The sequence below is a fragment of the Dermacentor variabilis genome, chromosome 5 (genome assembly GCF_050947875.1).
Source record: "Dermacentor variabilis isolate Ectoservices chromosome 5, ASM5094787v1, whole genome shotgun sequence".
NCBI classification, from domain to species: domain Eukaryota; kingdom Metazoa; phylum Arthropoda; class Arachnida; order Ixodida; family Ixodidae; genus Dermacentor; species Dermacentor variabilis.
Genome location: NC_134572.1, coordinates 116,777,059 through 116,800,761, shown reverse-complemented (window position 1 = coordinate 116,800,761; position 23,703 = coordinate 116,777,059). Strand labels below are relative to the sequence as shown.

At 49.3% G+C, this 23,703-nt stretch overlaps 1 protein-coding gene across 4 annotated transcripts in view; it reads right to left on the bottom strand.

Annotated features, from left to right (window-relative positions):
• Nucleotides 1-23,703, bottom strand: part of LOC142583088 (uncharacterized) — a 249,566-nt gene that overhangs the window by 24,642 nt on the left and 201,221 nt on the right. For 2 of the 4 annotated variants that reach the window (XM_075693382.1, XM_075693383.1), the window contains exons 7-14: nucleotides 13,441-22,548; nucleotides 13,276-13,359; nucleotides 8,853-13,175; nucleotides 6,672-6,799; nucleotides 5,480-5,750; nucleotides 4,172-4,312; nucleotides 3,185-3,260; nucleotides 2,819-2,865 (exon numbers count right to left, since the gene is read on the bottom strand). In XM_075693382.1, coding sequence (XP_075549497.1) covers nucleotides 2,819-2,865; nucleotides 3,185-3,260; nucleotides 4,172-4,312; nucleotides 5,480-5,750; nucleotides 6,672-6,799; nucleotides 8,853-13,175; nucleotides 13,276-13,359; nucleotides 13,441-22,548 — 14,178 coding nt within the window. The remainder of the gene's footprint in view (nucleotides 1-2,818; nucleotides 2,866-3,184; nucleotides 3,261-4,171; nucleotides 4,313-5,479; nucleotides 5,751-6,671; nucleotides 6,800-8,852; nucleotides 13,176-13,275; nucleotides 13,360-13,440; nucleotides 22,549-23,703) is intronic. The other 2 variants (XM_075693385.1, XM_075693386.1) reach the window with 1 other exon arrangement.

Genomic DNA, 23,703 nt, shown 5'->3' with positions numbered 1-23,703 from the left:
AAACGGGGACCGCTTTCTTTGCGCAAGGCGCCACTTATAGAACCGCGCGCAGGCTTCGGTAATCAGTGCTCCGGAGAACAATGACACTTCGTCGCGGGCCGGCACCTTTCCTTTTGACGGGCCCGCTAGTACAGAGAGCGACCCCGACCGCTAGACTAAGACGTCGCTCTCACTCGCATTTACCGGCGCCTTTCACTCTATATATCTTTTTTTTTCTAATTTTCCTAATCACTTCCTCAAAAACGAGGTCCCGATAGAGCTTCCAGATTTAGCCTGCACCGCAAATGAGCATTGATTGAGCCTCACATACATGGCCGTGACGACGAAAGCACTACCTTCGCAGTCACTGCTCTATCTATGTCCCCCCTCGTTTTTCAATGGACAAATTAGCATGCAAGAGAAGCACTGATTTTGTTTTCTTTACATTAACCTGTACATCTGCTCGAAAGAAAGCTAGATTAAGAGTTTTACGTCGTATAGGTGTGCTAAACTGTCATTCAAAACAATACTTTCCCTTTTGCGCGTAAGTTCGAACGATTATTGAGTAAAGAAATATTGAGGTTACCTGTATGCTGTTACGAGCAGCGTAGTCTTTACCATGCGCACGTATGCAAGTATTCGGTAACATTCTTTATCAATGTCTGAACGCCTCTACCCTCTGCAATGCAGCGGTGATAGAGAACGTGTAAAATAGATAAATACGACAGCAAGAAAGATGTATACTATCTGTTTTCATTCACTTCAAGACCCTAATGGTCACTCGTTCAGTCGCTTTAGGTGTTTATAAACACGTGCGTCAGCAGCGTGCAAACTGTTACTCAAGCAAATGCTATCAAAATAAAAAGAAAATCGCCTCATATGCCGAATTCATTTCCTAAGAAGTGCTCGTGCCGTAGCAGGACTAACAATGTCGCATGCAGATAACAAGAGTAGTTTTTACATCGTCGAGCGAATCGGCTCGTAGCGACGAAGCTTGGAAGTCGTTCGCTCAAGGACCACATATTCAGTACTTCCTTCTTCACTTTAGATGGGAGCCAGGCAGGTCCAGTGGCGCTACGCGGTTTTCGTTCGTGAAGAAGACCGAAGCAGATAGCGATAAGGCTTGCTTTTGAAATGGCGTTACGGTACCTTCAGTTTCCGCACATTCAGAGAAGCGAGCGGGACCCGGAAATTAACGCGCTTTATTCCGAAGAACGAAACTTGTTCCAACGGAAAGAACCACGCGCAGAACTTCTGCAGCCCTTCGGTTTTGGGTCGTTTCAGAAATGCTTAAATGATGAAAATGGCATGCACGCCTCCATACTACTGGGAGAAAGGTCGCGGCGGAGCATCAGAACGAGCCGCAATTCTGTGTGTCACGTAACCGTGCTTCAATAAGTGGCAGCGGACCGTCTTATGTGGCTTCTAAGTGCCTCGCCGGCCTGTCAACAGTGATTCTCAGTGACGCCATTCTTGCACTCACGAAAACGAGGATGATGAAAAAGACGACGACAACGACGGCACGACAGCAACGACAGCAGAGGTGCCCTCTGCGAAGTATACACAACCAAGTTTCTTTTCTTCTCTGTTTCGCCCTTTTTTTTTTTCACCCCTTTTGCATCATGATTGTGAAACGTCGTTCGAATAGAGTTGCTCGCAACTGTCATTCCCGACAGTGGCCAGAGAAAATGCGGTCTTCCTATGGCTAATAGCATCGTTGCTTACAAGAAGCTGCGCAGTTTGAGTTGTCCTTTAGCGCTGCACACAGAACGGAAGCTCAGGAAGGAATTAGACGTGATCTGTTTCCGGAAGAGACGGGGACGGAGTGGGATGGGGAGACAGGGGAAAGGTGGTTCAAGAGCCCGCAGGAAGTTTTGGAAGAAGCACGATACTGTCTGCGATGTAGATTTGGCACTCGAGACTTTCACAACTTATCGGTTGACTAATCTGCGACGAGAAACTGAACATGTCTCGTTCTTTTTTTCTTTTTCTTCCTCCGCCCTATAAAGGAGGAGTATTGAAACTCCGTCGACGGCTACAAAACGCGGCTACAATTGATTTCCTAAGTACAGCTGACGTAAAATAGAGCCTTAAAACGTGCTCGCAACGCACGATTGTCTAATCTTGAGCTGACAGCAAATCAGCAGTGATCCTTATTTTCAGCCCCTGAAGCGCCGAGCGCCGGATAATATTTGAGGATTTAACGGGCAGCGTTTTCGCTGTACAATCGCTGCACTCTACCGGTACTAACACGCGGGATATAAACTTGGAGGTTAACAAAGAAGCTTGAGGAGAAATGAAGAACCGCGCAACGAACGAGCGATGACAGGAAAGATGTGGAAAATTAACTGAGGGTGATGAGACGCACACACTCGAGCTGGCGGAAAACACAACCGCTGTTGCCTTGAACTTCGTAGTACCATACATAGATTTCATTTTTTGAGCCGACCTACGAAACCTCCGTTTTGCACTCTTCAGCGGCATTCTTTTATACTTAAGTGTTCGGTATTAAGTGATCCTGTGCGCGTCTCGTTTGCGACTCATTGTACCTGGCAAATAGGACCTTATAGCTTACTTTTCCACTCGAAGATGTGTTCCTGTCCCAACAACAATATGTGATTAGGAATTTATTCGCGCAAACATCTAAAAAAAAACAGATGTACAATGCGAAAGAAAAAAAAAGAAAGCAAATTAGAGCAAGGCCGCTCCTGTGCTGATTTGCTGTTCCTTTTAGCACAGGAGATTGGCCACAGAGCCGACGGTGGCGCACCTTTGAACTGTCTGTCGCGGCGCGTGTAAACAAAGTTCTCAACGTGCTCTGTAAGCAGTGCGAACTTACCGAGACCGTTGATCTCGCAGCGACGTCCTAGGAACATGCGGTTGCAGCTGCAGGATAAGAGAAAAAAAGAAAAAAAAAGAAGTGGTTGAAATATCTAGTCAGTGACGTCAATAATACAGAACAGTGCAAAAATCCTGAATCGCTGTACCGGGCGTGCGTGCTCGCTCGATCTGTCTGAACACTGGGTGTGCCGACAGGGGTGCAGAGGGTAGTAAATGTTGGATGTTCCTTGTACGCAAGAAATATTTAATGTCCACGAACTCTCGACGTCGTCAGCACAGGGATGTTTTCGCAAACAAGGTTAACTCAGGCATGGCTTCTTAGTGTTTGCATACGTGTCCATTAACTCGTCTCAGAAGCACTTACCGGCAGCTCCTCTTGCCCTCGTCGTTCACCAGGCATGTTCCGCGGCCATTGCAGTGGTCGCAGTTCTTGATCTCTCCTGCGGGAAGGCACAAACGCGCGTTGAAACCACCGGGAAGTAGCCGAGGGGACAAAGAACGAAACGCTGCTCAGTGTAACTCTTAAGTCTCATATAAAACAAGCTCATATACGTCTTTTGCACACGTTTAGGTTTCATTATCGCGGACAAAGCGAGAATGCGCAGAAAGAAAGAGGTATTGCTTCGCGATCGGCAATCGATTCCTTTTCCCAATTTGAGAAGAAAGTTTGGCTCGTTGGTGCGTATTCCAGAACAGATTTAATGCGCAGGTTATTTTCCGGATAGGGGCACTCCTTTTTGGTGAGAGCCCGCGACTGGATGCTTACGCACCTATCAGCCGCTTTTTTTTTTTAAACAAAACGTTTTTAAATATTTCCCTACCAGCCTGCCTCTGGATCCGTCTGAGCACACCGAAATATTTTGTGTTAGAACGGGGCAAGGGAATGAAAAAAGGGGAAGGGTGCAACGAAAACAAAAAGTGACGCAGTCTCTTCTTTGCGTCGGAGGTCCGCGCAACCCATGAATTATATGTTTTAGCGTAGTAAAAATGCGATTGAAGCCTAGCGTCGTGTTCTGCGCGCTTGTCGTTCTCGTCCCAAGTCTTTTTTAGCGCTAGTTAATCATGTCTCAAGTCTTAAATTCCTTTACTTAAGAGACACAGTATGGCGTAAACGTAAGACAGTGCGTCGTCATGTCAATAATTCCGGCGCCCCATCACAGCGCCAGTTATTTTTTATGCGTTTCCTCATAAGCCACGTCGGGTGCAACACAAACGCCGCTTTTACATGACGTTGTACCCCATGCAGCGGCAAATGCGGTTCATGCAGGACTACGTTGGAGCTAGGCACTTAGTTAGTCTGCTAGTTACTTCTCCTTGCTGCTGTGCAACGACGCGTGAAAGACACACTGACCTGAGCAAACACGGCCCGGTCGCAGCGGGTCGAGGTCTTCAAAGCCACTCTTGCAGTAGCAAGTGTACGTCCCGGGCAAGTTGACGCAGACAGAGAACCGGTCACAGTCGTTGGCGTCAAAGTCGCCACACTCGTCGTAATCTGCGAAGCGAGAAATGGCAGGAATAGAAGGTAAGAAATGCTGTATAACTAGCATTAGGAAAAGTATTCCACGTCGACTGACTAGTTCGTTTCGTCAACTTCATTTACTGTGCCATCGTTCTGCATTTCTCGCAATGTTTCCTTTTATAATATTGCCCTCTGTCCAATGTTAAACTATGCGATGCAATATAGGTAACATTGAAAGTGTATTTCGGAGCTCAGGCTTATATTATTTGCCGAAAATGGCAGTGACGTGTCCTACTAGCCAGCACACGTCGTCATGCCACCTTCGTTTTCACTGGTCGATGAGACTTCATTCTCTCGTTGTGCGGCGATCAACGCGTCCTTTTACGTGCAGGGTGCACTAGTGAGTTATGAAAGCAGGCACGCTGAGGAGTGCTGCAAGAGTCGTACAATTGTGCTACTCACGACGAGTGCAAAGATTACATTTCAAATACATTCCATATCCGTACAATGCATTATAAAACTGCCGCCTCGAGGGGCGCTCTCCTCAGGGACGTTCAAATAACGCACTTGTACTCCTTTGTACGTCAGCCTTTGGCGTATATACTTCTTTTGCCTTTCTTCCAGTACGATAATTCAACCAAGTATACAGTCTGCCTAACAGCCGCTATCGAGGACATCAGTTCGCTTTAATCGTTTGTGATGCAGCCAGTTAAAGTTACGATCACCGCAAAGCACGCTGCCTCATATTGCAAAAATTACAAGCTGGCAGATTTGGCAACGATTCTTTTCGGGGCAATATACAGTCGAACGCCTTTATAACGAAGTGTTTGGGGTCTCTGAAACTATTCGATATACAGGTCCCTACGTTGTAAAGGGCGCGCGCAGCACTGCTCCCAACAGAACCAGGACAGAATTACTACTTCGTTATACCGGTAATTTCGTTGTATAGGCGTTCGACTGTGTAGAGTGTTTCGGTCTTAAGGGTCTTAAGTGAAGTGTACGATCCTCTTCGAATGCGCGTGCTACGTTACCCTCTATAGGTTACTTTCCCACGTACTTTATGTTTCTTCTTTGCTCTCCCAGTGTAGGACAGCAAACTAGCGCAAACATTAGTTAGATTTACTCGCCAGCCACCTTCCCGTATTCTCTCCAAAGTAACCTTTTAGTTAACATTTAACTCTCTTACTGCCCTGTTCTTACCTTGGACAGCGGCGACGGCGTGAACGTTGGGGCTGACGAACAGCGGGCTCTTTCCGATGCTGTAGTTCGACTGACGCAGCGACCGGGTTAGCTGCTCACGTATCACCTCCGAAGTGATGGCCTCCGACCTCGCCATGGACACGGTGAAGTTCAACAGGATGCCCTGCGGCGCGCTGTCGGCTGTGTCCAAGTCGTCCGCCGCCGAGATGCTGTTCAAGTTCGACGTCACAAACTGGCTCTCCACATCCGTCTTCTTGTAAGCGTCGCTCATCTGCGGTTGCAAGCAATGTTTGTCAGAGCTGCCGTTTAAACCAGTCGCCATATCTTCAAACAAGAGAAGTTCACGGGTAGGTGGAGGTTCGAAGCAAACACGCGTCGTTGCTGGAACCAACTTTCCGACAAGGGAGAACTGTCGCTGTCGAGGTAGCAGTTGCTGCTCTGACGAATACAACTCTTCCTTGTCGAAACGCTGGCTGCACCGACATTTCTTGTTTGACTACTCTTGCCACGTCTTGCATGTCAAGCACACGTGCTAAAGCCACGCGGAAACAAAGGAACTTCCAGGACACGCTTATGGTAAATTGCAGTCATCGTGGCTCTGTGGAATATTACGGACAAGTTTTCGATACTTCTAAGGTATGAAATGCAGCCCACCATTATAAAATGTCCTTAAGAAAGGTCAAATGGGCCATAAAGATTCCATAGTGGCCCAGGCGGCAACACAAAGAACCAGTAGCTCGTGGCAGATTTCCATAAGAACAGGTGGCATATAACTAAATGCTGTTTCCAACGGCTAAGAACCGTTTATTTTTATTGCCATGTCTCGTGAAATATTCATCGCAGTAAATGACTAGAGGAAAATACATATCTGAAACAGAGATACATTTCACTTAGATAAGCTTGAGACATGAGAAAAAACTTTGAAGTCAACTCCGGAGTAGTGGCCCCTTTTATTTGAACAAGGACGGGTAAATATTCATGACTACTTTTTTTGTTTTGCACTTCCACATTGCCATTGTGCTAGCAAATATTTTGATGGCGATATGCGTAAACTTCGGGAAAACCTCTTATTTTTATATCGGAAATGAAGAATAAGAACAGTAGTGAAATGTCACATTTAGATGCCGATGCGCTGGTGTCTGGCGATAACTAAATTGCTGTAGCAAATTCATAAGGTATCTACGACACTTACTCCTTTCTTAGCTGCGTCGGCAATTTGTTGGAACTCGGTCGAAAGGCTGTTAGAGAGTTCCGTGTTATATGAGACTGCCGATTCTCCCATCTTCACAACACGAAGGATGACAACGTATGTCTCGACCTCTGCGAAGACAAGAAAAAAATGTGGCGTCACGCAAGTAACACAAAAAGCCCAAAGGAACAAAGAAACTCGGTTCATCCTCTTATTAGCTCGTATAGCATGCCATCAATGTTTGACATGCATTAATTATTTCACCATTGCAAAATTGAAGCCACAACGTACCACCTAGAACTTTGTTGCACTTAATGGCGACACACTGTATGGTATCTATGGTATCTATGACACAATGGTATCTATAATAATTTTAACTGATGAGTATTTATCGACACGCATCGAAATACGATTCCAATGGCATTTGAGTCTATAAACTCCCGCCAAATATAGTTTTTATTGAAATAAAAATAACACAAAAAGATGTAGTCACCTTATAATGGTGACGGGTACTCTCTTTCTCATAGCAGAAATAACAATATATATAAAAAATATGCAGTAGGAAAAGGAAAAGAAATTACGTCATAGGGTCGGAAATCCCCAGCAAAAGGTCCTATACATCCACGAACATGTAAACATAAAAGGCCAAGGCAAGCTGCACCACAATGAGTTTGTAAACAAAGTCACAAACAAAGTCGCACAAGCGGCCGCGATGTAGACTACGATGAGCATGTGAACGGAGAAGCAACTGTACAAGGATCGACACTTGGATGAGTTGGTACCGGTTGAACATCTCAAAGGGGCAGCCCAATATGACGAATACAGAAGGCAGGAACACAAAAGACAGCGCTGAACTCACAACTTTATTCGAAAGCATGCACAAACTTATGAACACAAGCCATAGCCACGTGCTCTCCCATCGATGGCGTCATTATCAGTGTGCAGGCAAAAACGCAAAATCCTGTAATCTAATGTGCACTATGAGGCGGCTTGAAAATTAATATTCACTGTCATACAAATTTAACGATAGCATGCTTACACAACGCGACCCTTTTTTTCCTGATGTAGTAGGCCTCAATAATCTCCCTCCTGGTCTGATTTCTATGCGCGGAAAGCATTGTGGTGTTTTTATAGACTGGATTCCTGCGGTCACGTCTATATCGGCCAAAAAGGTCGTTTTGTCTGGGCATAGGCACTCGCTAACGGGTAATGCCTACTCGCATGTCGCGCTGCATTGCTCTGAGCATGGGCGCACTCCAATCTATAAAAACACCACAATGCTTCCCGCGCATAGAAATCAGACCACGAGGGAAGTTATTCAGGTCTGCTATATGGGGAAAAAATGGTCGCGTTGTGTAAGCATGTCATCGTTAAATTTGTATGACAGTGAATTTGAATTTTTGAGCCGCCTCATAGTGGAGCATTAGATTACAGGATTTTGCGCTTTTGCCAGCGCGCTGATAATGACGCCATCAATGGGAGAGCACGTGGCTACGGGTTGTGTTCATAAGTTTGTGTATGCATTCGAATAAAGTTAGTTGTGAGTTCAGCGCTGTCCTGTGTGTTCCTGCCTTCTGTCTTCGTCATATTGCGCTGCCCCTTCAAGATGTTTAGACGAGCAACTACAGAGTCAAAATAATTGAAACAGAACAGCGCGGTGTTCACGAGGACAAGCAGGGAGAAACGACACGGACGAGCGCTGTCGTTTCTCCCTGTTTGTCCCCGTGAACACCGCGCTGTTCTGTTTCAAATATGTCTTACCAACTCGCCCAAACGTCTGTTTTAAGAGTTGAAATAACACACGCACAGAATATGACAGCCAAGAGTGAGTTTCGGCACAGAATAAAAATAAGTATGACAGGCAAAGAAAGTTGCCAAGTTCGCTAGCTCGAAATCTAACCTACGAAAGATTGCCCTTTCATCGAACAGTTGTATCTAATACCTTTCATTAAGCGAGCGGTTAAAATGATCCAGAAGCTGGTAAATTCGAGTCTCTCCACTAATAAAAATTTTTGAATCCTTTGGTGTAGACACTTAGGACGGTTTAATCGCAAGTTTCGAGAAGTGCGCGCAGAGGGGTAAAAGTCACTAAGGCTGCCGCGTGTCTTCATGTTTATATTAGTCGTCCCTATGTTTCTTTAGTGATAAGGGTAAAGACTAAAAAGAAAAAAAGAAAAAACTTACCTGTGCAGGTCTTGTTGCCGTCCTGCCTTCCGTAACCAGGCTTGCACGTGCATTGCCACGTACCATCCAACGTTTCGCGGCAGACCTCGTAGTTCGCAGTGTTGCAGCCTGGTAGACACACTGGCGGATAGCCGTCGATAGGCGTCACCTTGCCAGGCTTGGATTTGGGCGGCCTGCTCGGCTTCGGTGTGGTCGTCGTCGTTGTCGGTGGTTTCGGGAATGGTATCTTAAACTTTGGCCCAGTCGGCATCGGCTTGGTGCTTGCCGTGTCTGGAGTCCTCGACGGTGCTCTGAATGCAATCACCGGCCGCTTGCCGTGCCCCGCGGTTGTCGTTCGAGGCGTCGTGAGGCGCCGCTGAGGCGGTCGCAACGTCGGAGGGGACTTGCTGTCGGCGGACTCCGGAGTTCTTCCCCTGACCTCGGGCGTTACTAGGACAGACGTCGTCGGTAGGTTACCGATCGAAGAGGAGCGAGTTGGTTCCGGTCTTTCCGTTGGGAGCACCAACGTCCGGACCACGGTCGTTGTGATGGAGTTGAAGATGAGGGTCGTCGTGGTGACCGTCGTGGTGGCTTCGCTCGGCAGAGGCGTTGTAAGCTGTGCCTCAACCGAAGCGGAAGGCTCGGGCAAGGTACCTAGGATGGTGCGACTTCCGATAATGGTCGACACAAAAGTTCTCGGAGCGATGGTCGTCGTAAACACGGACGTTATCGTCAGCGGGCTGTCTCTTGTGTAATACACCTTCGTCGTCGTGAGTGTGAGTGTCCGAGTGAAGGACTCCACACTCGTGACGTACTGCGTGACGGTAGACAAGCTCGTGGACACGGACGGCAGTATCGGAACTCTTTCGCCATCGAGTTGGAAGAAGATGGTAGTGGCGCCGCTCACTGACTTGGCACCGCCGACGACAGTGGGTTGAATGGACGAAACAGGTGTCTCTGAGGAATCTTGCGTGCCTGGCAGGATGGGTGTGAAGCCCTCTCCGAAGATGGTAGTTGCTCCTGTGATCTGAACTTCGCTTGCGAGAGAAGATTGGAGCATGTTCGTGTCGGGGAAGAAGATGGTCTGGACGCCGACAACCTTTGAAAGTTCTTTCGGGTCCGATATCGTGGCATCGCCCTTGCTGTCCTCCGCCCTTTGTGTGAGCTCAGTGAATTTGTCAAAGTCATCGAAGAAAATGGTCTTGTCTCCAGTGATCACACCCGTGTTAGAGTCTAACGCCGGAGTGGCGTCCGTAGAAGGCAGCGACGCCTTTTTAACGCTTCCTACGAGGTGGACAGATGTATCCTTGTCAACGCGTTCCGGAACGTCCTCTCCGTCCGCTGCGTCATCGTCGTAGTGGGTGTCCGTAGGAAGAATGAACACTGTTTCTGCGCCGGTAAACACGTCCGTGTGGAAGCCCTCTCCCATAATTGACGGCTTTCCGTGCAGAATAGACGTGAGCGCTGGACCATCGAACGACTCACTATGCACCTGACTTCGCTCAGCGGCCGACATGTCGGACGCGATTGCTCCAACCGGGATATAAACGGGCTCTTCAATGTTACTCACGGTCACACCGTCACTCGGTGGGAGCGGCACGTCCTCCTTCACTTGGCTTGGTTGGAGCTCACTTGTACCATCGGTACCGTTCTTCTTGCCATTAGACAAAAGGTGAACGATGCCTTTGATGGCTTCCCCAATATTTCCGCCGATGTTTGCATTTCCGCCAAGCACGTCCGCAAGGTCAATAATGGAACCTGGTTTTATTGGCTTCGACGGGAAGCTTGTGCCTACCTGACTACCACCAGCTCCAGAGCTAGGCGAAGACGGCGATGGAGCTTGCTGTAAGTATGGTATCTCCGTGGCAACAATGTCGGCAATCGCAGGTGCTGCTGCTTTGCTAGGAACAACATTTTGCGTTCGTGATGTGAATGTCGCCTCTGTGAGCCTCGTTAGAGAGCCATCTGTGCCAGTGACCATGAATAATGTAATGCTTGGTGGCAACGTGGTCGTTTCGTTGTCGTGACCAACATATTTACTGCTGCTTTCCAGAACGGTTGTAGATGTGACAGGTGCAGCAACCGATGGCGAAGAAAAGAAAGAACTTTCGAGTATTTCTGGGAAGAGTGAGGATGAAGGTACAAAAACTGGGGAGAGCATTGAAGATGTGAAGAGCGAGGAAACAGAATCAGAACCAATGGAATCCGTTTCTTCTTCTTGACTGGCAGCAATGTCAGTAAAGAAAATGACTGTGGAGCCATCGATAACTGTTGTGGAGACTCCCATCGATGACCTTGTGCTTTCTTCTTCAATGGACGGTGACTCAAGAATTGTGAAAGCTGGCGTCACTGTTGTTAGCGTCGGGGAAGAACTAGGGATAAAAGAGGACGAAGCGAAAAGCGTGACAGAAGACTTCTGGTGGAAGCCAGTGGAAGGACGCTTAAAACCACTACCGAAAGACGGCCTCTTTGAATGGCTTGTTCCTGTTTTGCTAGACGGTTCCACTTTCTCTTCTTTGACGGGCTTGTACAATGAAGAAGTAATGATATTCACTTCTGGAACAAAGCTGGTTGAAGAAGAAGGCGATATGGTGGTCGAAACAAGCTGTGTTATAACTTCTTCTGACGACGACACAATGGTCTCAGAATCGCTAACGAGGGTGGTGAAGTAGGTGTAAGTAGTCATGTGCGTCAGGACAGTAGGCGTTGGTCTGTAGCGTGACGACGTAGTTGATGGTTTTGAGCCTATCCTTGTGGTCACAATCTGCGGCACAACTTGTTCGCTCGAAATCACGATCTTGTCTTGACCACCGAACAGTGTAGTATAGAAAGTGTATGTAGTATATGTTGTACCAGTTGTGTACAACTTTGTGTCGTAGGGAGGTGTAGTCGACGTTGGCCGCGTGTAACGAGATGTAGAGGTCGTTGTGGGCCGTGTCGAAGCACTTGTCGAGGAAGTTGTGTGCGTAGCAACTGTAGGTATTCTGGTAGGCGCCGTCGTTCTCACTGAGGACGTGAGAGATCCGCGTGGCACAAACAAAGTGACATGAGACGTGACAACGTTTTCTCTACTGGCAATAATAGAGCTTGAGTCAGTGTAGAACGTTGTGAAGTACGTATATGTAGTGTAATAAGTCCTTACTGAGGGAACCAAATCTGCTTGAGCACCTGTGTGCGATGGCAGTACGAAAGATGGCGTGCTAGATGCAGCCGGTGCGAAGGAATGCAGCGCAGGTGTCGATATTGGCCTTGAGTAGACGGATGGTCGGGAACCAGCCCTCTCTGTTACAACTGTCGTACCAATTTCTTCAATCGAAGACAGTATTGTCTCGGTTCCTCTGAAGAATGTAACATACTGTGTCTGTGTCGTGAGATACGTCCTCGTGCTAAATTCTGGAACCGAGGTCGTTGGAGAAGGCGAGTGGGGAGACGACAGGACAGGAGTAGCCAGACCATGAGGAATTGTGATAGTAACGACGTCTGAAAGGACCTCTTCAATGGAGGTTACGATCGTACTTGTTCCTTGGAAGAATGTAATAAAGTTAGTTTGCGTCGAATATAAAGTACTCAAAACTGTTGATGGCTGCAGCTGCGGCGATTTAAGGATGTCGTTGGCTTGGTAGAGTTGTGGCTGCTGACTTGAATAATGCTGCGACAAGTACTGATCCTGGTCTGGGTAGTAGTAGCTCTGCTGCGGTTCGGGACGTGAGAAAATTGGAGTTGACTGCGGTTGAATCGACAACGTTGGCTGTACCGTTCGCGTAATTGTGAAGGACTCTGTGATGACGAACACCTGTGACTGGACCTCCTCAAACGGCGTGACCACGGAGCTTGAACCATTGAACAAAGTGGCATAAAACGTAAACGTGTTGTATGAAGTACTTGTCACTACCCGCTCACTCGTTTCCAAGTACGTGCTTGGCTCTCTGGGCTCGGGCAAGTACGGCGTTATAGTTGGGTACAAGTTCTGTGTAACCGGAATTGTAACAGTGTTGGAAATAACTTGCTCGGAGCTTGCGATAGATGAAGAGTCATCCGTAAAGAACGTTGTGAAATAGGTGTAAGTGGTGAACAAAGTCTTCGTGCTGTACGACACAGAGTAAGGCTGCGGCGTCACATTGTGGCCATCAAAGTGTTCTTTCATCAAGACTGCATCGAGCAGCAAGGTTGGCTGCAGAGTGTAAGGCGTAGGTTGATGGGGAAACAGATGCGTAGTGGCCTCGCCATCGCCTCCACTGGCCACAATAAGGGTAACACCATCAGACACGCGCGTCGACAGTCCGGGCCTCTGTTGGTAGTGCGATGCCAGCAGGTTCAAAGATGATTCATGTTTCGGCGCAGCTCCTGTAAAAATGCACATATGCAAATACCCAAGTATAAGCAAGGCTCTCACTATAAAAACGTAGTCTGTTAAGGTATATTTTTTAATCTAACAAAGGCTTACCTCTGCCAATGAGTTGGGCATTCTGGTCCCCAATAATTTCCGGGAAGTGTGACGCGTGCAGGGCATCTACGACATGACTTGCAGCTAAAATAACACCAGAATTAGTTAACAACTCAGTGACATCAAATTTCAAGAGAGAACAATTTTGTATGTTCTCTGACTTACCTACAGTCTCGGTCACGACCCTTGAGTTCGTCTCGAGGACAGTCGTGTACAGAGTCTGGTCACCCAAGGTGTACGGGACTGTGAACGTAGTTGTGGTGAAGTACGTCAGCATTACAGTCTGGGAGGGTTCAATCAAGTCGTGATCGTCCACGCCATAAGTCGGCGACGCAGTCAGCGTCACTGGAGTCGACGCAGTGATGACGACTTCCTTGTAGCTTGTCTGCAATCCGAATATGACGGGAACCGACGTCGTCGTCGTAAAGGTTTCGTAGATGACTGAAGGAGTTGCTCGAATCAAGTCTGTCGGCTTGAGCCTTTTACTGACTTTCACATTGAATGGATTCTTTGTAGGCCTGGCCACACCCGCGGCATTCGTTCGGGTCACAACGTAAAACCGAGGCTTTGTGGTAATTTCAAATCGAGAAGGTCTCACAAATCTCGTGTTTAAGGAATTTGTTCTCGCCAGTTTATCCCCTGGTATGGGTCTTCGAAGCGTCACTTTAAGCCTCTTTTTGCCCCTGTGTACTTCTTGGTCTTCCGGAGTCGTCAAGGGGAATATGGCCGACGACAAAAGAGGCTCATCTCCAGTCAGCTCAGTACTTGGGTTGGGGGATGTAATGAAGAACGAGCTGAAGGGCTCGTACGCGTGAGTTGACGACAATTCTGGCGGGGCGCTATAAGCGGCCGAATCCTCCAGGTGCTTCACAACAGGCTTAATGCGAACCCGTACGCCAGGAGCAGCCTGAAACACGCCAGACTTAAAACTGCCTGCCGACTTTACGCGTGAAGTGACGATTCTAACCTTGGCCCTTGGTGCGTTTGTCGATTCGTCCACGGGAAACAGGATTACTGGTGTCGCATGAATATTGCTTGTCGGTTGAATGTCACCACTAGCTATGGCATAAGACGGCTGCAGAGCGTCCGCGAGAAGTGAAGACCTTTCTTGGTTGGAGATGAAATCAATTTTGTTGTCCACAGCCTCTGTTGCAAAGCTCGGGTAATACGATGCAGTCGGAGCAACGTTCTCGTGAATTTGTCCGATATCAGCATCAACAATTTTGTCAAATTTAATGACTGTGCGCATCCCCAAATTCACTTCGGTTGTCGTTCCATCTACGTTTCGTGAGCCGAGGTGGACGGTTGTCACATCAAGACCAAGCGGCAAGAGGCCATTCCTGATTTTTGTCTGTGTTATGGGCGGCCGGAACGGGCTGTTATCAGATGCGACACTTGATGAAATCTCAGATCGGACCGAATTCTTTGTTTCAGCGCCATCAAAAAGCGTATAGTAATACGTGTAAAGAGTGTAAAACGTCCTTGGTGCAGTGAAGAGGTCCGTTAATTGCACAGTACTTGTTTCATCTCCTCCTGGCGCATTATGCTGTGGGGACTGCGGCTCTTGTATACGCTCGAGGACCGGTGATTCTGTCTTGAATGTAGCCTCTGTCTGTGCTATAGGTGTTGGGTGTATCTCCTTGTAAATATCACTGTTGAATATTTGAAGTCGGGATTCCAAATTGACAATTGTTGTGGCCGCTCCTTTCGTTCTTGATCCTAGATGAACAGTTGAAACCCCATCAGGCGCTGTCGTGAAGCCACCGTGGTTCTGAATGACGTTCACTATATTAGAATCCAAGGTCTCAGTTGCCACCGAAGATAAGACAGCCTCTCTGCTGTTGTAAACGGTGTCTGTTCCGTGGAGGAAGGTTGTCAAATACGTAAACGTAGTGTAATATGTAAGCGGCACCGTAGCTCCGATCTCTAGCGACACTCTTGGGCTGACAATATTTTGCCCTGGTGATAAAACCTGGCTTGAAAGAGGTGGAGGCCCAGCAACACTTGGGGGCACTAGCTCATTCGCATTGTTTCCGTTGTTTATTGGTCCACGCGCCTGCAGACTGTTGATGGATGGTCTCCTGTTCAAGACGACCTTTCTCCTTTGACCGCTTTTACCTTCCCCGGGTTTTTTCACACGAATTATTCGCCTGAATTGATGGGAGGCAGGCGTTGTGTCTTCCACCAGGTCGGCAGAATTCTCCTGATTCTGTTCGACGGGCGCCACCGAATGAGGATCAAATGTAGGTTCCGTCGAGACTGGCGGCAAAGAAGGCGGTGGTTCAGGAAATCTGGACACCGGAGACAGGTACTGGTCCGAAGCGGGAGCGAAGTACTGTTGGGACACGGGGGCAAATACCTCTTTTGATACAGGGGCAAAATACTCTTGCGACGCAGGGGCAAAATACTCTTGCGAAGCGGGCCCGAAATACTCGAGGGACTGTTGTGACGATCCCAGAACTCTGTTGAAATCTATCGAGTCGGCCGAAACAAAAACGTGCGTCGGCTCAATATTAAAAGAGCTTAGCTGAACCGCGGGTGTGGACACAACAGGCCGCGTTTTCCGCACGAGCGACGTCTTCCTCTCTCCATGGTGATTCGAATTAGTCGGCCGAATTCTTCTAAACACTGTTCGGCGGGAGTTTCGAGTCGGCGACACAGGTTCCGGCTGTGGTGGCGGTGGAGGAGGAGGAACAGGGACCTCTAGGGGCACATTGTTAAAGTTATGTGCAGGAGGTGGACCTGGAGGTTGCTCGGCTACTGGAACGAAGTTCTGCACGGGCTGGAGCTGCGTAAAGCGATCGTGTTGCTCAGGCGCGCGAGGCGAATACGGCTCTGCTTGGGCGAAGTGTTGTGGCACGGGGGGCGAGTACTGATAAGGAACGTTGGGACTGAACCCAGGGAATGACTGCTGGTTCACGCCTGTGACGAAGTGATCGTAAGGGACGCCATGCCCTAAGCCAGCCTGCTGCGTTATCTCAGCAGGAACTCTCAGCACATCTTGCGGTTGCTGCCGCTGCGGCTGTTGAACGACCGGTACTACGTTTTGGTGCGGACCAAAGTGGTTAAATCCGCCATCGTCTTGGTTGAATGGAGTGTCCACCTGCGGCCGGTAGTCCTCATATCTGGTCGGTGCACCTGCCGGGGAGAATGTCCGAGTTACCGTAACGCGGCGGACCTTCTTTGAACCGTCACCAAGGGATCCTTCACCATGAGGGGCAGGTCTAAGAACTTTGATCCTTCTCACTCTGCCTTGGGGGAGTGCAGAGGTTTCCAGTCCCGAAAGAGCAACCGCATCCGCCGTGATTTCATGATTAGGTGGAGATGCCAAAGGGTCAGTAAGAGTAGCCACAACCTCCGGTGCCGAGAAGGAGTATCCACCACCCACAAAGGAAGACGACAAGAAATTGTCCAGAGAAGGAGAAGGGAGAATGTGATCAGAGGAAAGAGCAGGCAAAGGGGTTTCGAGAAGATTACCTGGGCTGTAGGCTTGATGGTCGTCACCGAAATGAAAAGCAGAGCTTGGCTCTTGAGGCGGGTTCAGGTCCACAGGATCTTGAACAATATGAGGCGGTCTTCTACGAATGAAGCCACCATGAGGGCCCCTGAATTCATTTGGTGAAGAGTCGTCCAGGATTGCTCTGTTCCTGTGCACAGGTCTTCGAAACACTCGCCCACGGCGCACACCGGTACGCGCGCCGCCTTCAGCGGGCTCATCTTGAACTGCGCCGGCGTTGTCGAAGCCAGGCTGGTGAGCCCCACTGTTGTCTACAAGAGCTTCCGGCGTGGAGAGGTGCAGCGGCTGCACTCGCGTTGCACGAACACGACTTCTTCCCCGAATACGCGTGAAATCTGCGGCTGGTCTCACACCTTCGTCTTCGGTTTCTTCGAACTGCTGCAACTTTCGAGAGATGAACTTTCTGCCGATGCCGTACTTGTCCTCAGGGCTGACATCAGGCGCAGCAGTTGGCTTCTTTTCAGCTTTCCACTTCTTAGCAGAGCCACCTTTGGTCGGCTTTGGCAGCACCGGGATGTCGGTGGCGAGTTGCTCGTAAACCTCGGTGATCGGTCCCATGGAGATGGTCGTCACTTCGTCAGCGTCGGAAATGCTTTCAGAAGCTGCGCTGTGTGGACTTCGAGACTGTGCCAAAGACCAGGAAGATGCACGGCCTAGCGAGGGCTCGATCCCGGAGCTGAAAAGCGCTACCTCTTCAGAACGGTCGCCTCCGGGTACTTCATCCTGTCTGGACCCGTCGACGGCAACTCCTATGAACGCTGTGGAAGCCAAAGTGGCAAATTCAGAAGCCTTGTCGGGAACGCTTCTCGCTACTTTAGTGTGAAAGAAATGCTGAGGCTGCTGATAAAATGGAACAGTGACAGTAGTAACTACGGGAATGACGTCCCCCTGGTCCCCAGTGACATACAAAGTGAGCATTGTTGTTAGCTGAGGTACCGCAAAATAAGGTTGCGGTATGAAAGGGGCCGCTGTTGGAATATGGGGAACAGGGACGGACGCAGTCTTCGTCACTGTTGACTCAGAAAATTTGGTTGTAGTAACGGTGCTAAGAACCGTCCTTCCACGAAGAACAATGGGCAACACTGTCGAGGTCACAATTGTTTCCGTTGTTACATACGAAGAGGTCAGTAGGCTAAAATCTTGGTTAGGGATCTGCGGGTAAAAGGGAATTGGAAAGCCAGGAGGGTTCGTGGCTGGTGTGGTTGGAATGACCTCTGGGGTTATGGTACTGTACAGGGTTGTGAGTTGGGTTAAGACAGTCGTCTCGGTTATTGTGTCAGTACGGGTGCTGAACCCTATCTTTATTGGAAGGAGCCTAAACTGCTGCAAGTCGCTGGTGGTAATGAGCACTTCTGTGAATGTCGTGTAAGGGCCATTCGCGTCGCTCCTGGAATTCAGGATCGTCTTTGTCCGTCCTGACTCGTCGACTGCCGTCGAGTACAGTGTAGCCTGAATGACGCTGGATGCTAGAGCTGTAGTCGTCAAAGTCGCGTATGAGGTCTTGAAGCCATGGTATATAGGGAGAGTTTTTACGGTCGTTATCACAGAAGTGACTGTTATGGGGGGCTTTGTCGATGGGCGGCCAGTCGAAGTCAGCGACGTTCTACGGGCCCTAGGGTTGTAAGAAGATCGCCTCCTGTTTCCGCGAAGTCTAGCGAAGGGCAAATTTGGTGACTCTTCTTCGTCCTTTACAGTGTTGAATGAGGATTTTAAGTTTGGTGCCCTAGCTCTGTTCTGGTTACGACGGCCTTTGGCTAGCGGATTTTGTCGCCCACGGTTTCTCGCGTTTGAGTGCGTGTCTTCATTAGAATCCTCTTCGTCAGTGTGCTGTTGTGGTCTTACGAACGGCCTTACTCCTAAATTACCCCTCCCTCGTACATTTGGCGAGCCTCTTGACGGCGGTTTAAGACGACCGCGGCCACGGGGACTCCGCTCAGCTTTGTAGTCATCGTCCTCTTCATAATCGGAGTATTCTTCCTCGGATTTTGCCCTGTTCGGGCTTATTCCGTAAGTATTCTCTACTGCAGAGGGCCTCGTCCTAGTGAAAGGTGCCCTGGCAGGCGGAGCTTTGGCTCCCAACGGTCTCGCTGAACCTCTCCGCCGTCCCAGGTGCAACTGCGGCGTGGCTGCAGAGCTGTGCACGGCCTCTTCGGCTTCGATCTCTTCTTCCTCTGGCTTTTCTTCCTTTAAAGGACGTCGCCCGTTCGTTCTCTGTCTTCCATGCGGTCTCCTTATTTGAAGAGTGAAGGATGGCTTGTTGACTACCCTTGATGGCGGAGCAAAAGGAACGCGTTCTCTTCTGAAAGGTCTGATGTTTACGCCTGAAGGAGGCGAAGCCTGCTTGCTGTCTTCATTTCTGCTTGCCTGTGACTTTGACCGAGCAGACACTTGTTCGTAGTCATCATCATGATAAAGGTCGTATTCTTCGTCTTCTGCTTGGTGCTTGAGTTGGTGCGCTGTCTGTGGTTGGCGAGGACCTCTGGTGTATCCCGCTCGCGTTGGTCGATGCCGCTTAGACGAGCGCGGTTCGGGTGTCTGAAGCTGTTTCTCTTCATATTCGTTGTAATCTTCGTCTTCCTCGTCAAGGAATTCATTTTTTCCGTAATCTTCTGGCTCCTCCTCTTCATCCCTGAAGTCACCCGGCACGCGGTGGTTAGGCCTCTTAACCCCATTAGGACGCCTTCTGGTAGGGAATATTGGCCTTATTCGGGACGTCACTGTCTCTTGGACTTCAGTCGACTGTTTCTCCAGAATTTCGTTCGTGTGGCTTGATTCTGTCGACACACTGGTATCTACAAACGTATGAGTTTCTATTGACTTGCTGTCGGGTATCTGCGCGATCGCGGGTGTCGACTCAGCAACTGTTGACTTGGTTTCTTCGGTACTTATTGAAGAATAAAGAACGACTTCGTCTATAGTTGGGATGATAGTCTTATCGTCAAGAGAAGAGTCAATGCGTATCGCCGTAGTGAGACCAATTTCCTCAAGTATATTGTCGGTTGTCGTGTCTAGTTCCACAATGTTTACGCTATTCTTCGACGATGACGAAATCGGCAAGTGTAGTGTGCTTATCGCTTCGACGCTAGCTGATGGGCTCAACGTAATGGTGTAGTCCTCCGAGGACTCGGTAGCACGATGCACGTTGGGCGACTGAAGCGTAATTATAGAAGATTCTTGTGCGATAATTGTTGTAGCTTCCCAATTTGGACTGGACACTGGTGATGACGATAATAAACTCCAGCTAGAGTGTTCACTAAGCGTAAGCGTCAATGTGCTCGAAGGGATGAGGGCAGATAACGAGCTATAGAAGCTGGAGAGGAGGTTCACAGATTCAGACTTGCTTGTTGTCGATTGAGCATACTTTGTTGTTGTAGTCCTTGCTAGGTGGGCGTAAAAACCATTGATGAACGTGCCATAAATATCTGTTGTATATTCGGTCACGTATCCGTCATGTACATCAGACCTCACCGATCGGGATACAAGTCCAGTTTTTAGTGCTTCTGTTGTTGAAGATGGTGCTACAGTACGCGGTATTATGCTTGACGTACTTCGTGCAACGTGGGCATAAAATCCATTAATGTACGTCCCGTACACATTTGTCGTGTGGAGAGTAGTAGCTCCGTTCCTGATTTCTGTGCTGACTTCACTTGATATCAGCGTTTCCGTGTTTGCTATCACTGCTGGTGCCTGGGTCGCCTTGACCAAGACAGGCTGCAAGACGCTGGATGTCTTCCGTGCAATGTGAGCGTAGAAACCGTTGATGTAGGTGCCATGTATCTCTGTCGTGTGAAGAGTCGTCCTTCCGTTTTGTACCTCTGTGCTCACAATTGATGAAACCAATCCCGTTTTCTGGCTTTCTGTCTTCTCTGATTCCTTGCTAGTCTGCGTAGGCGTTATAATTCGACGTGTCGATCTTCCATATTGAGCGTAGGCGTCTCCGATATAAGTGCCATACACTTCAGACACGTGTAGTGTGGTTGATCCGCCGTGAATTTCGCTGCTAAAAACACTGGACGAAAGCAGTCCCGTCTTCTGCAGGAATGGTTGCAATGCTGCTTTCGTGCTGGTGGGCTTTATTGTCTCGGTGCGCGTCGAAGTCTTCGCGATCTGTGCGTACAAGCCGCCCACGCTAGTGCCGTGTATTTCCGTAGTGTAATATGTAACGACACTTCCGTGCGTAACGCTTTGGACTGTGGACGAAATTATGCCTGTCAGCTTGGCGGCAGTGGTCGGCGTGGCGGCGTCAGGGGCTCTAGTGCTGGGTGCAGCTCCTGTTAGCACACGAGACGTCGTGCGTGCCACTTGCGCGTACAGGTCACCGACAAACGTGCCATATATATTTGTCACTACTTCCGTTGAAGTCCCTCCGTTGACAACTGTGTTCGTTCGTGCCGACAGAAGCCCTGTCGTGTAGCTCTTTGTCTTCGTCTGCTGGGACGGAACACTTGTGCGTGTAGGTATCTGCGTGCTAGTTGCCTGTACAAATGTGTTTTTGGTCGGTTTGAGCACCTCCGACGCTGTAGACGCTACATGTGCATAAAATCCGTTTACGAACGTGCCGTAGACGTGTGTTTTCCAAACAGTCGTCGTCGCATCGTGGATTTCTGTGTTGACTAGCGAGGAGATGAGGCCCGTTTTGTACTCTTGGTTCTTCGTAATACTAGACGCTGACTTAGAAGCTTGAGGTTTGATCACAGTAGACGTCGTCTGAGCGACATGGGCATACATGCCCCGAATGTACGTTCCATAAATATTAGTCGTGTAGGCAGTGGTGGTGCTGTCGTGGATGACCGTGTTGGCTATAGAAGATATTAGACCCGTCGGGCGCGTCTGTGCAGGGGAGCCAGGAGACGTAGACTGCTCTTGCCTAAGCGGGAGGTGCGAGGCGCTCTGCTGATTTTGGTCGGAGAAGACTCGCACAGCCGTGGAGACTACTTGAGCGTAGGCGCCGTTGATGAAAGTACCGTACACTTCCGTAGCGTAGACTGTCGTCGCTCCGTTTCGCACTGCCCTTGCTTCGACTGACTGAATGAGACCCACGGGATGATCCTTGGCTTTGTCGGAAGAGCCTCCTTCGTTTCCTGCGGAACGTGCCACGAGACCAGGCTTGTGTCTGTTAGTCGACGCTGCCTCCTCGTCCGTGACAACAAACTGGTCCGGCAAAGAAAACTCGTTGTCTTTGCTGCTGAGAGAAAGCAGCTTCCTCGCCTGCGGCCTCCGGTTCTGGCTCAGCTCAACAGAATCTTCACCAGCCACAGTATTCGCTTCCGCTTTGTGTGCATCTCGGATTCGCTTGCGCGCGGGAACTTCGGTCGTCGTTCTCGTGGGCAGGACGACATCAGTGAAGACGTTAGTTATGACTTCAAGTCGTGTCGAGACACTCGGCTTGCCGTCGCTCAGGACAGTAGTGAAGTGCGAGAAGGTTGTGTAGAACGTCAGCGGTGAAGGCGTTGCCAGAAAAGACGGCTCCAGTCTGGCAGTCCTGCGCAGCCCCTCGTAATCATTCTCATTGCGCCTGGCCTCACGGTAGTAGACGGATGGCTTCAGATATACAGCTGGTTCTGAGAGAGCTTGTTCAGGACGTGTTTGCGGATGCTGGTAAAGTTGTGTGTCGGACAAGAAGACAGAAGAGGCCGATGACTTTGGCAGAAACCGCTGCGGTGGGAGCCTCGAACCCTTTAGTGAGTTTGCGTTATGGCGCAAGTGCGCGAAAGTAGTCGTTGTGCCGTCCCTTAAGGGGCTTCTTGGGAACCTACCTGAAAAATCATGACAACCCCGCGTCAAACCAGCTTCGAAGCGCGCACTTACGACTTCTTTATATAGTCAAACTCTGGCGTTTCCTCCCCGAGAAGCAGAGAAGAAAAAAAACAAGGGAAAAGAAGGCCGGGGAAGCGGAAGCGTGTAGCGGCACAAGCAACATGCGTACACGAACGCACTTCTATTAATGGGTAAAAATGATTTTCTAAGGTAATCGTCAGCATGAGTAGTTAGTCAAGGTTTCTACATGTATGGTATTTGTTACGCAATCTCCTAGAGTAGTGGCGTTAAGCTACGCAATAAACAAGGTGTCATGAGCTTCGACGTAAGTTACTCCTCCACAGTAAGCATAATAATCAGTTAACAAGGGCAACACAATTATATGAATCAGGTAAGAGCTATTAACATCTTTGTGTATCTACCAAATTTAAGTTAGAACACTTTACACTACTAAAATACGGTATTAAAGCGGCAGTGCGAATTCAAGCAGGGCGCAAGCGTATTTACATGCCGCAAGCATGCCAGCAGCTGGAATACGCAGCGCACAGAAGCCGTTCACTTTCAGTTAGAGCAAGCCAATTAGCAACGGTCACTGGCGAAGCGGCTCGGGCCAGGTGGGGTCTGCCAGCCGTGCGCGGTCCGCAAGCGCGCTACAAGCGGAACAGCCGAGGCACGAGCTATTTGGAAGAGGCCTCCCTGAGAGCAGTGTTTCTCCTACCGCATATGATTGCGTATCAACTTCTTACGTCTGTCATGTCATTTCACTTTAGTTTGAAACAGCTGAGTTGTGTGCACGCTGGCCCTGGTTCAAAGCTGACGCCCGTCAGAGGAAGAGCGGGCAAAAAAGGAGAGAACAGCGCGAGGGAGGAGGGGTGGAGGGCAAGGGGTCGGGGAATTGTTTTTGTTGGTAGGGTCGCAGCGTTAGCGACCTGTGGTCGGCTCTCTACACTGACATCTTGGGGTCTTCGCAGTCTATCTTGACAACGACGAACGAGGGGACGTCCTTCATAGCGTAGCGTCAGCGAGACGTTGCGTAGAGAGTTCCCGCGCAAGCGTCCATCCGTCGAGTTCTCTGACCCGCTCCAAAGAACTTTCCCGCAGACAGCTGCTCGTCGAGAGGCTCGCTCAAACACGTTGCTGGTTGCCGTTAGAAG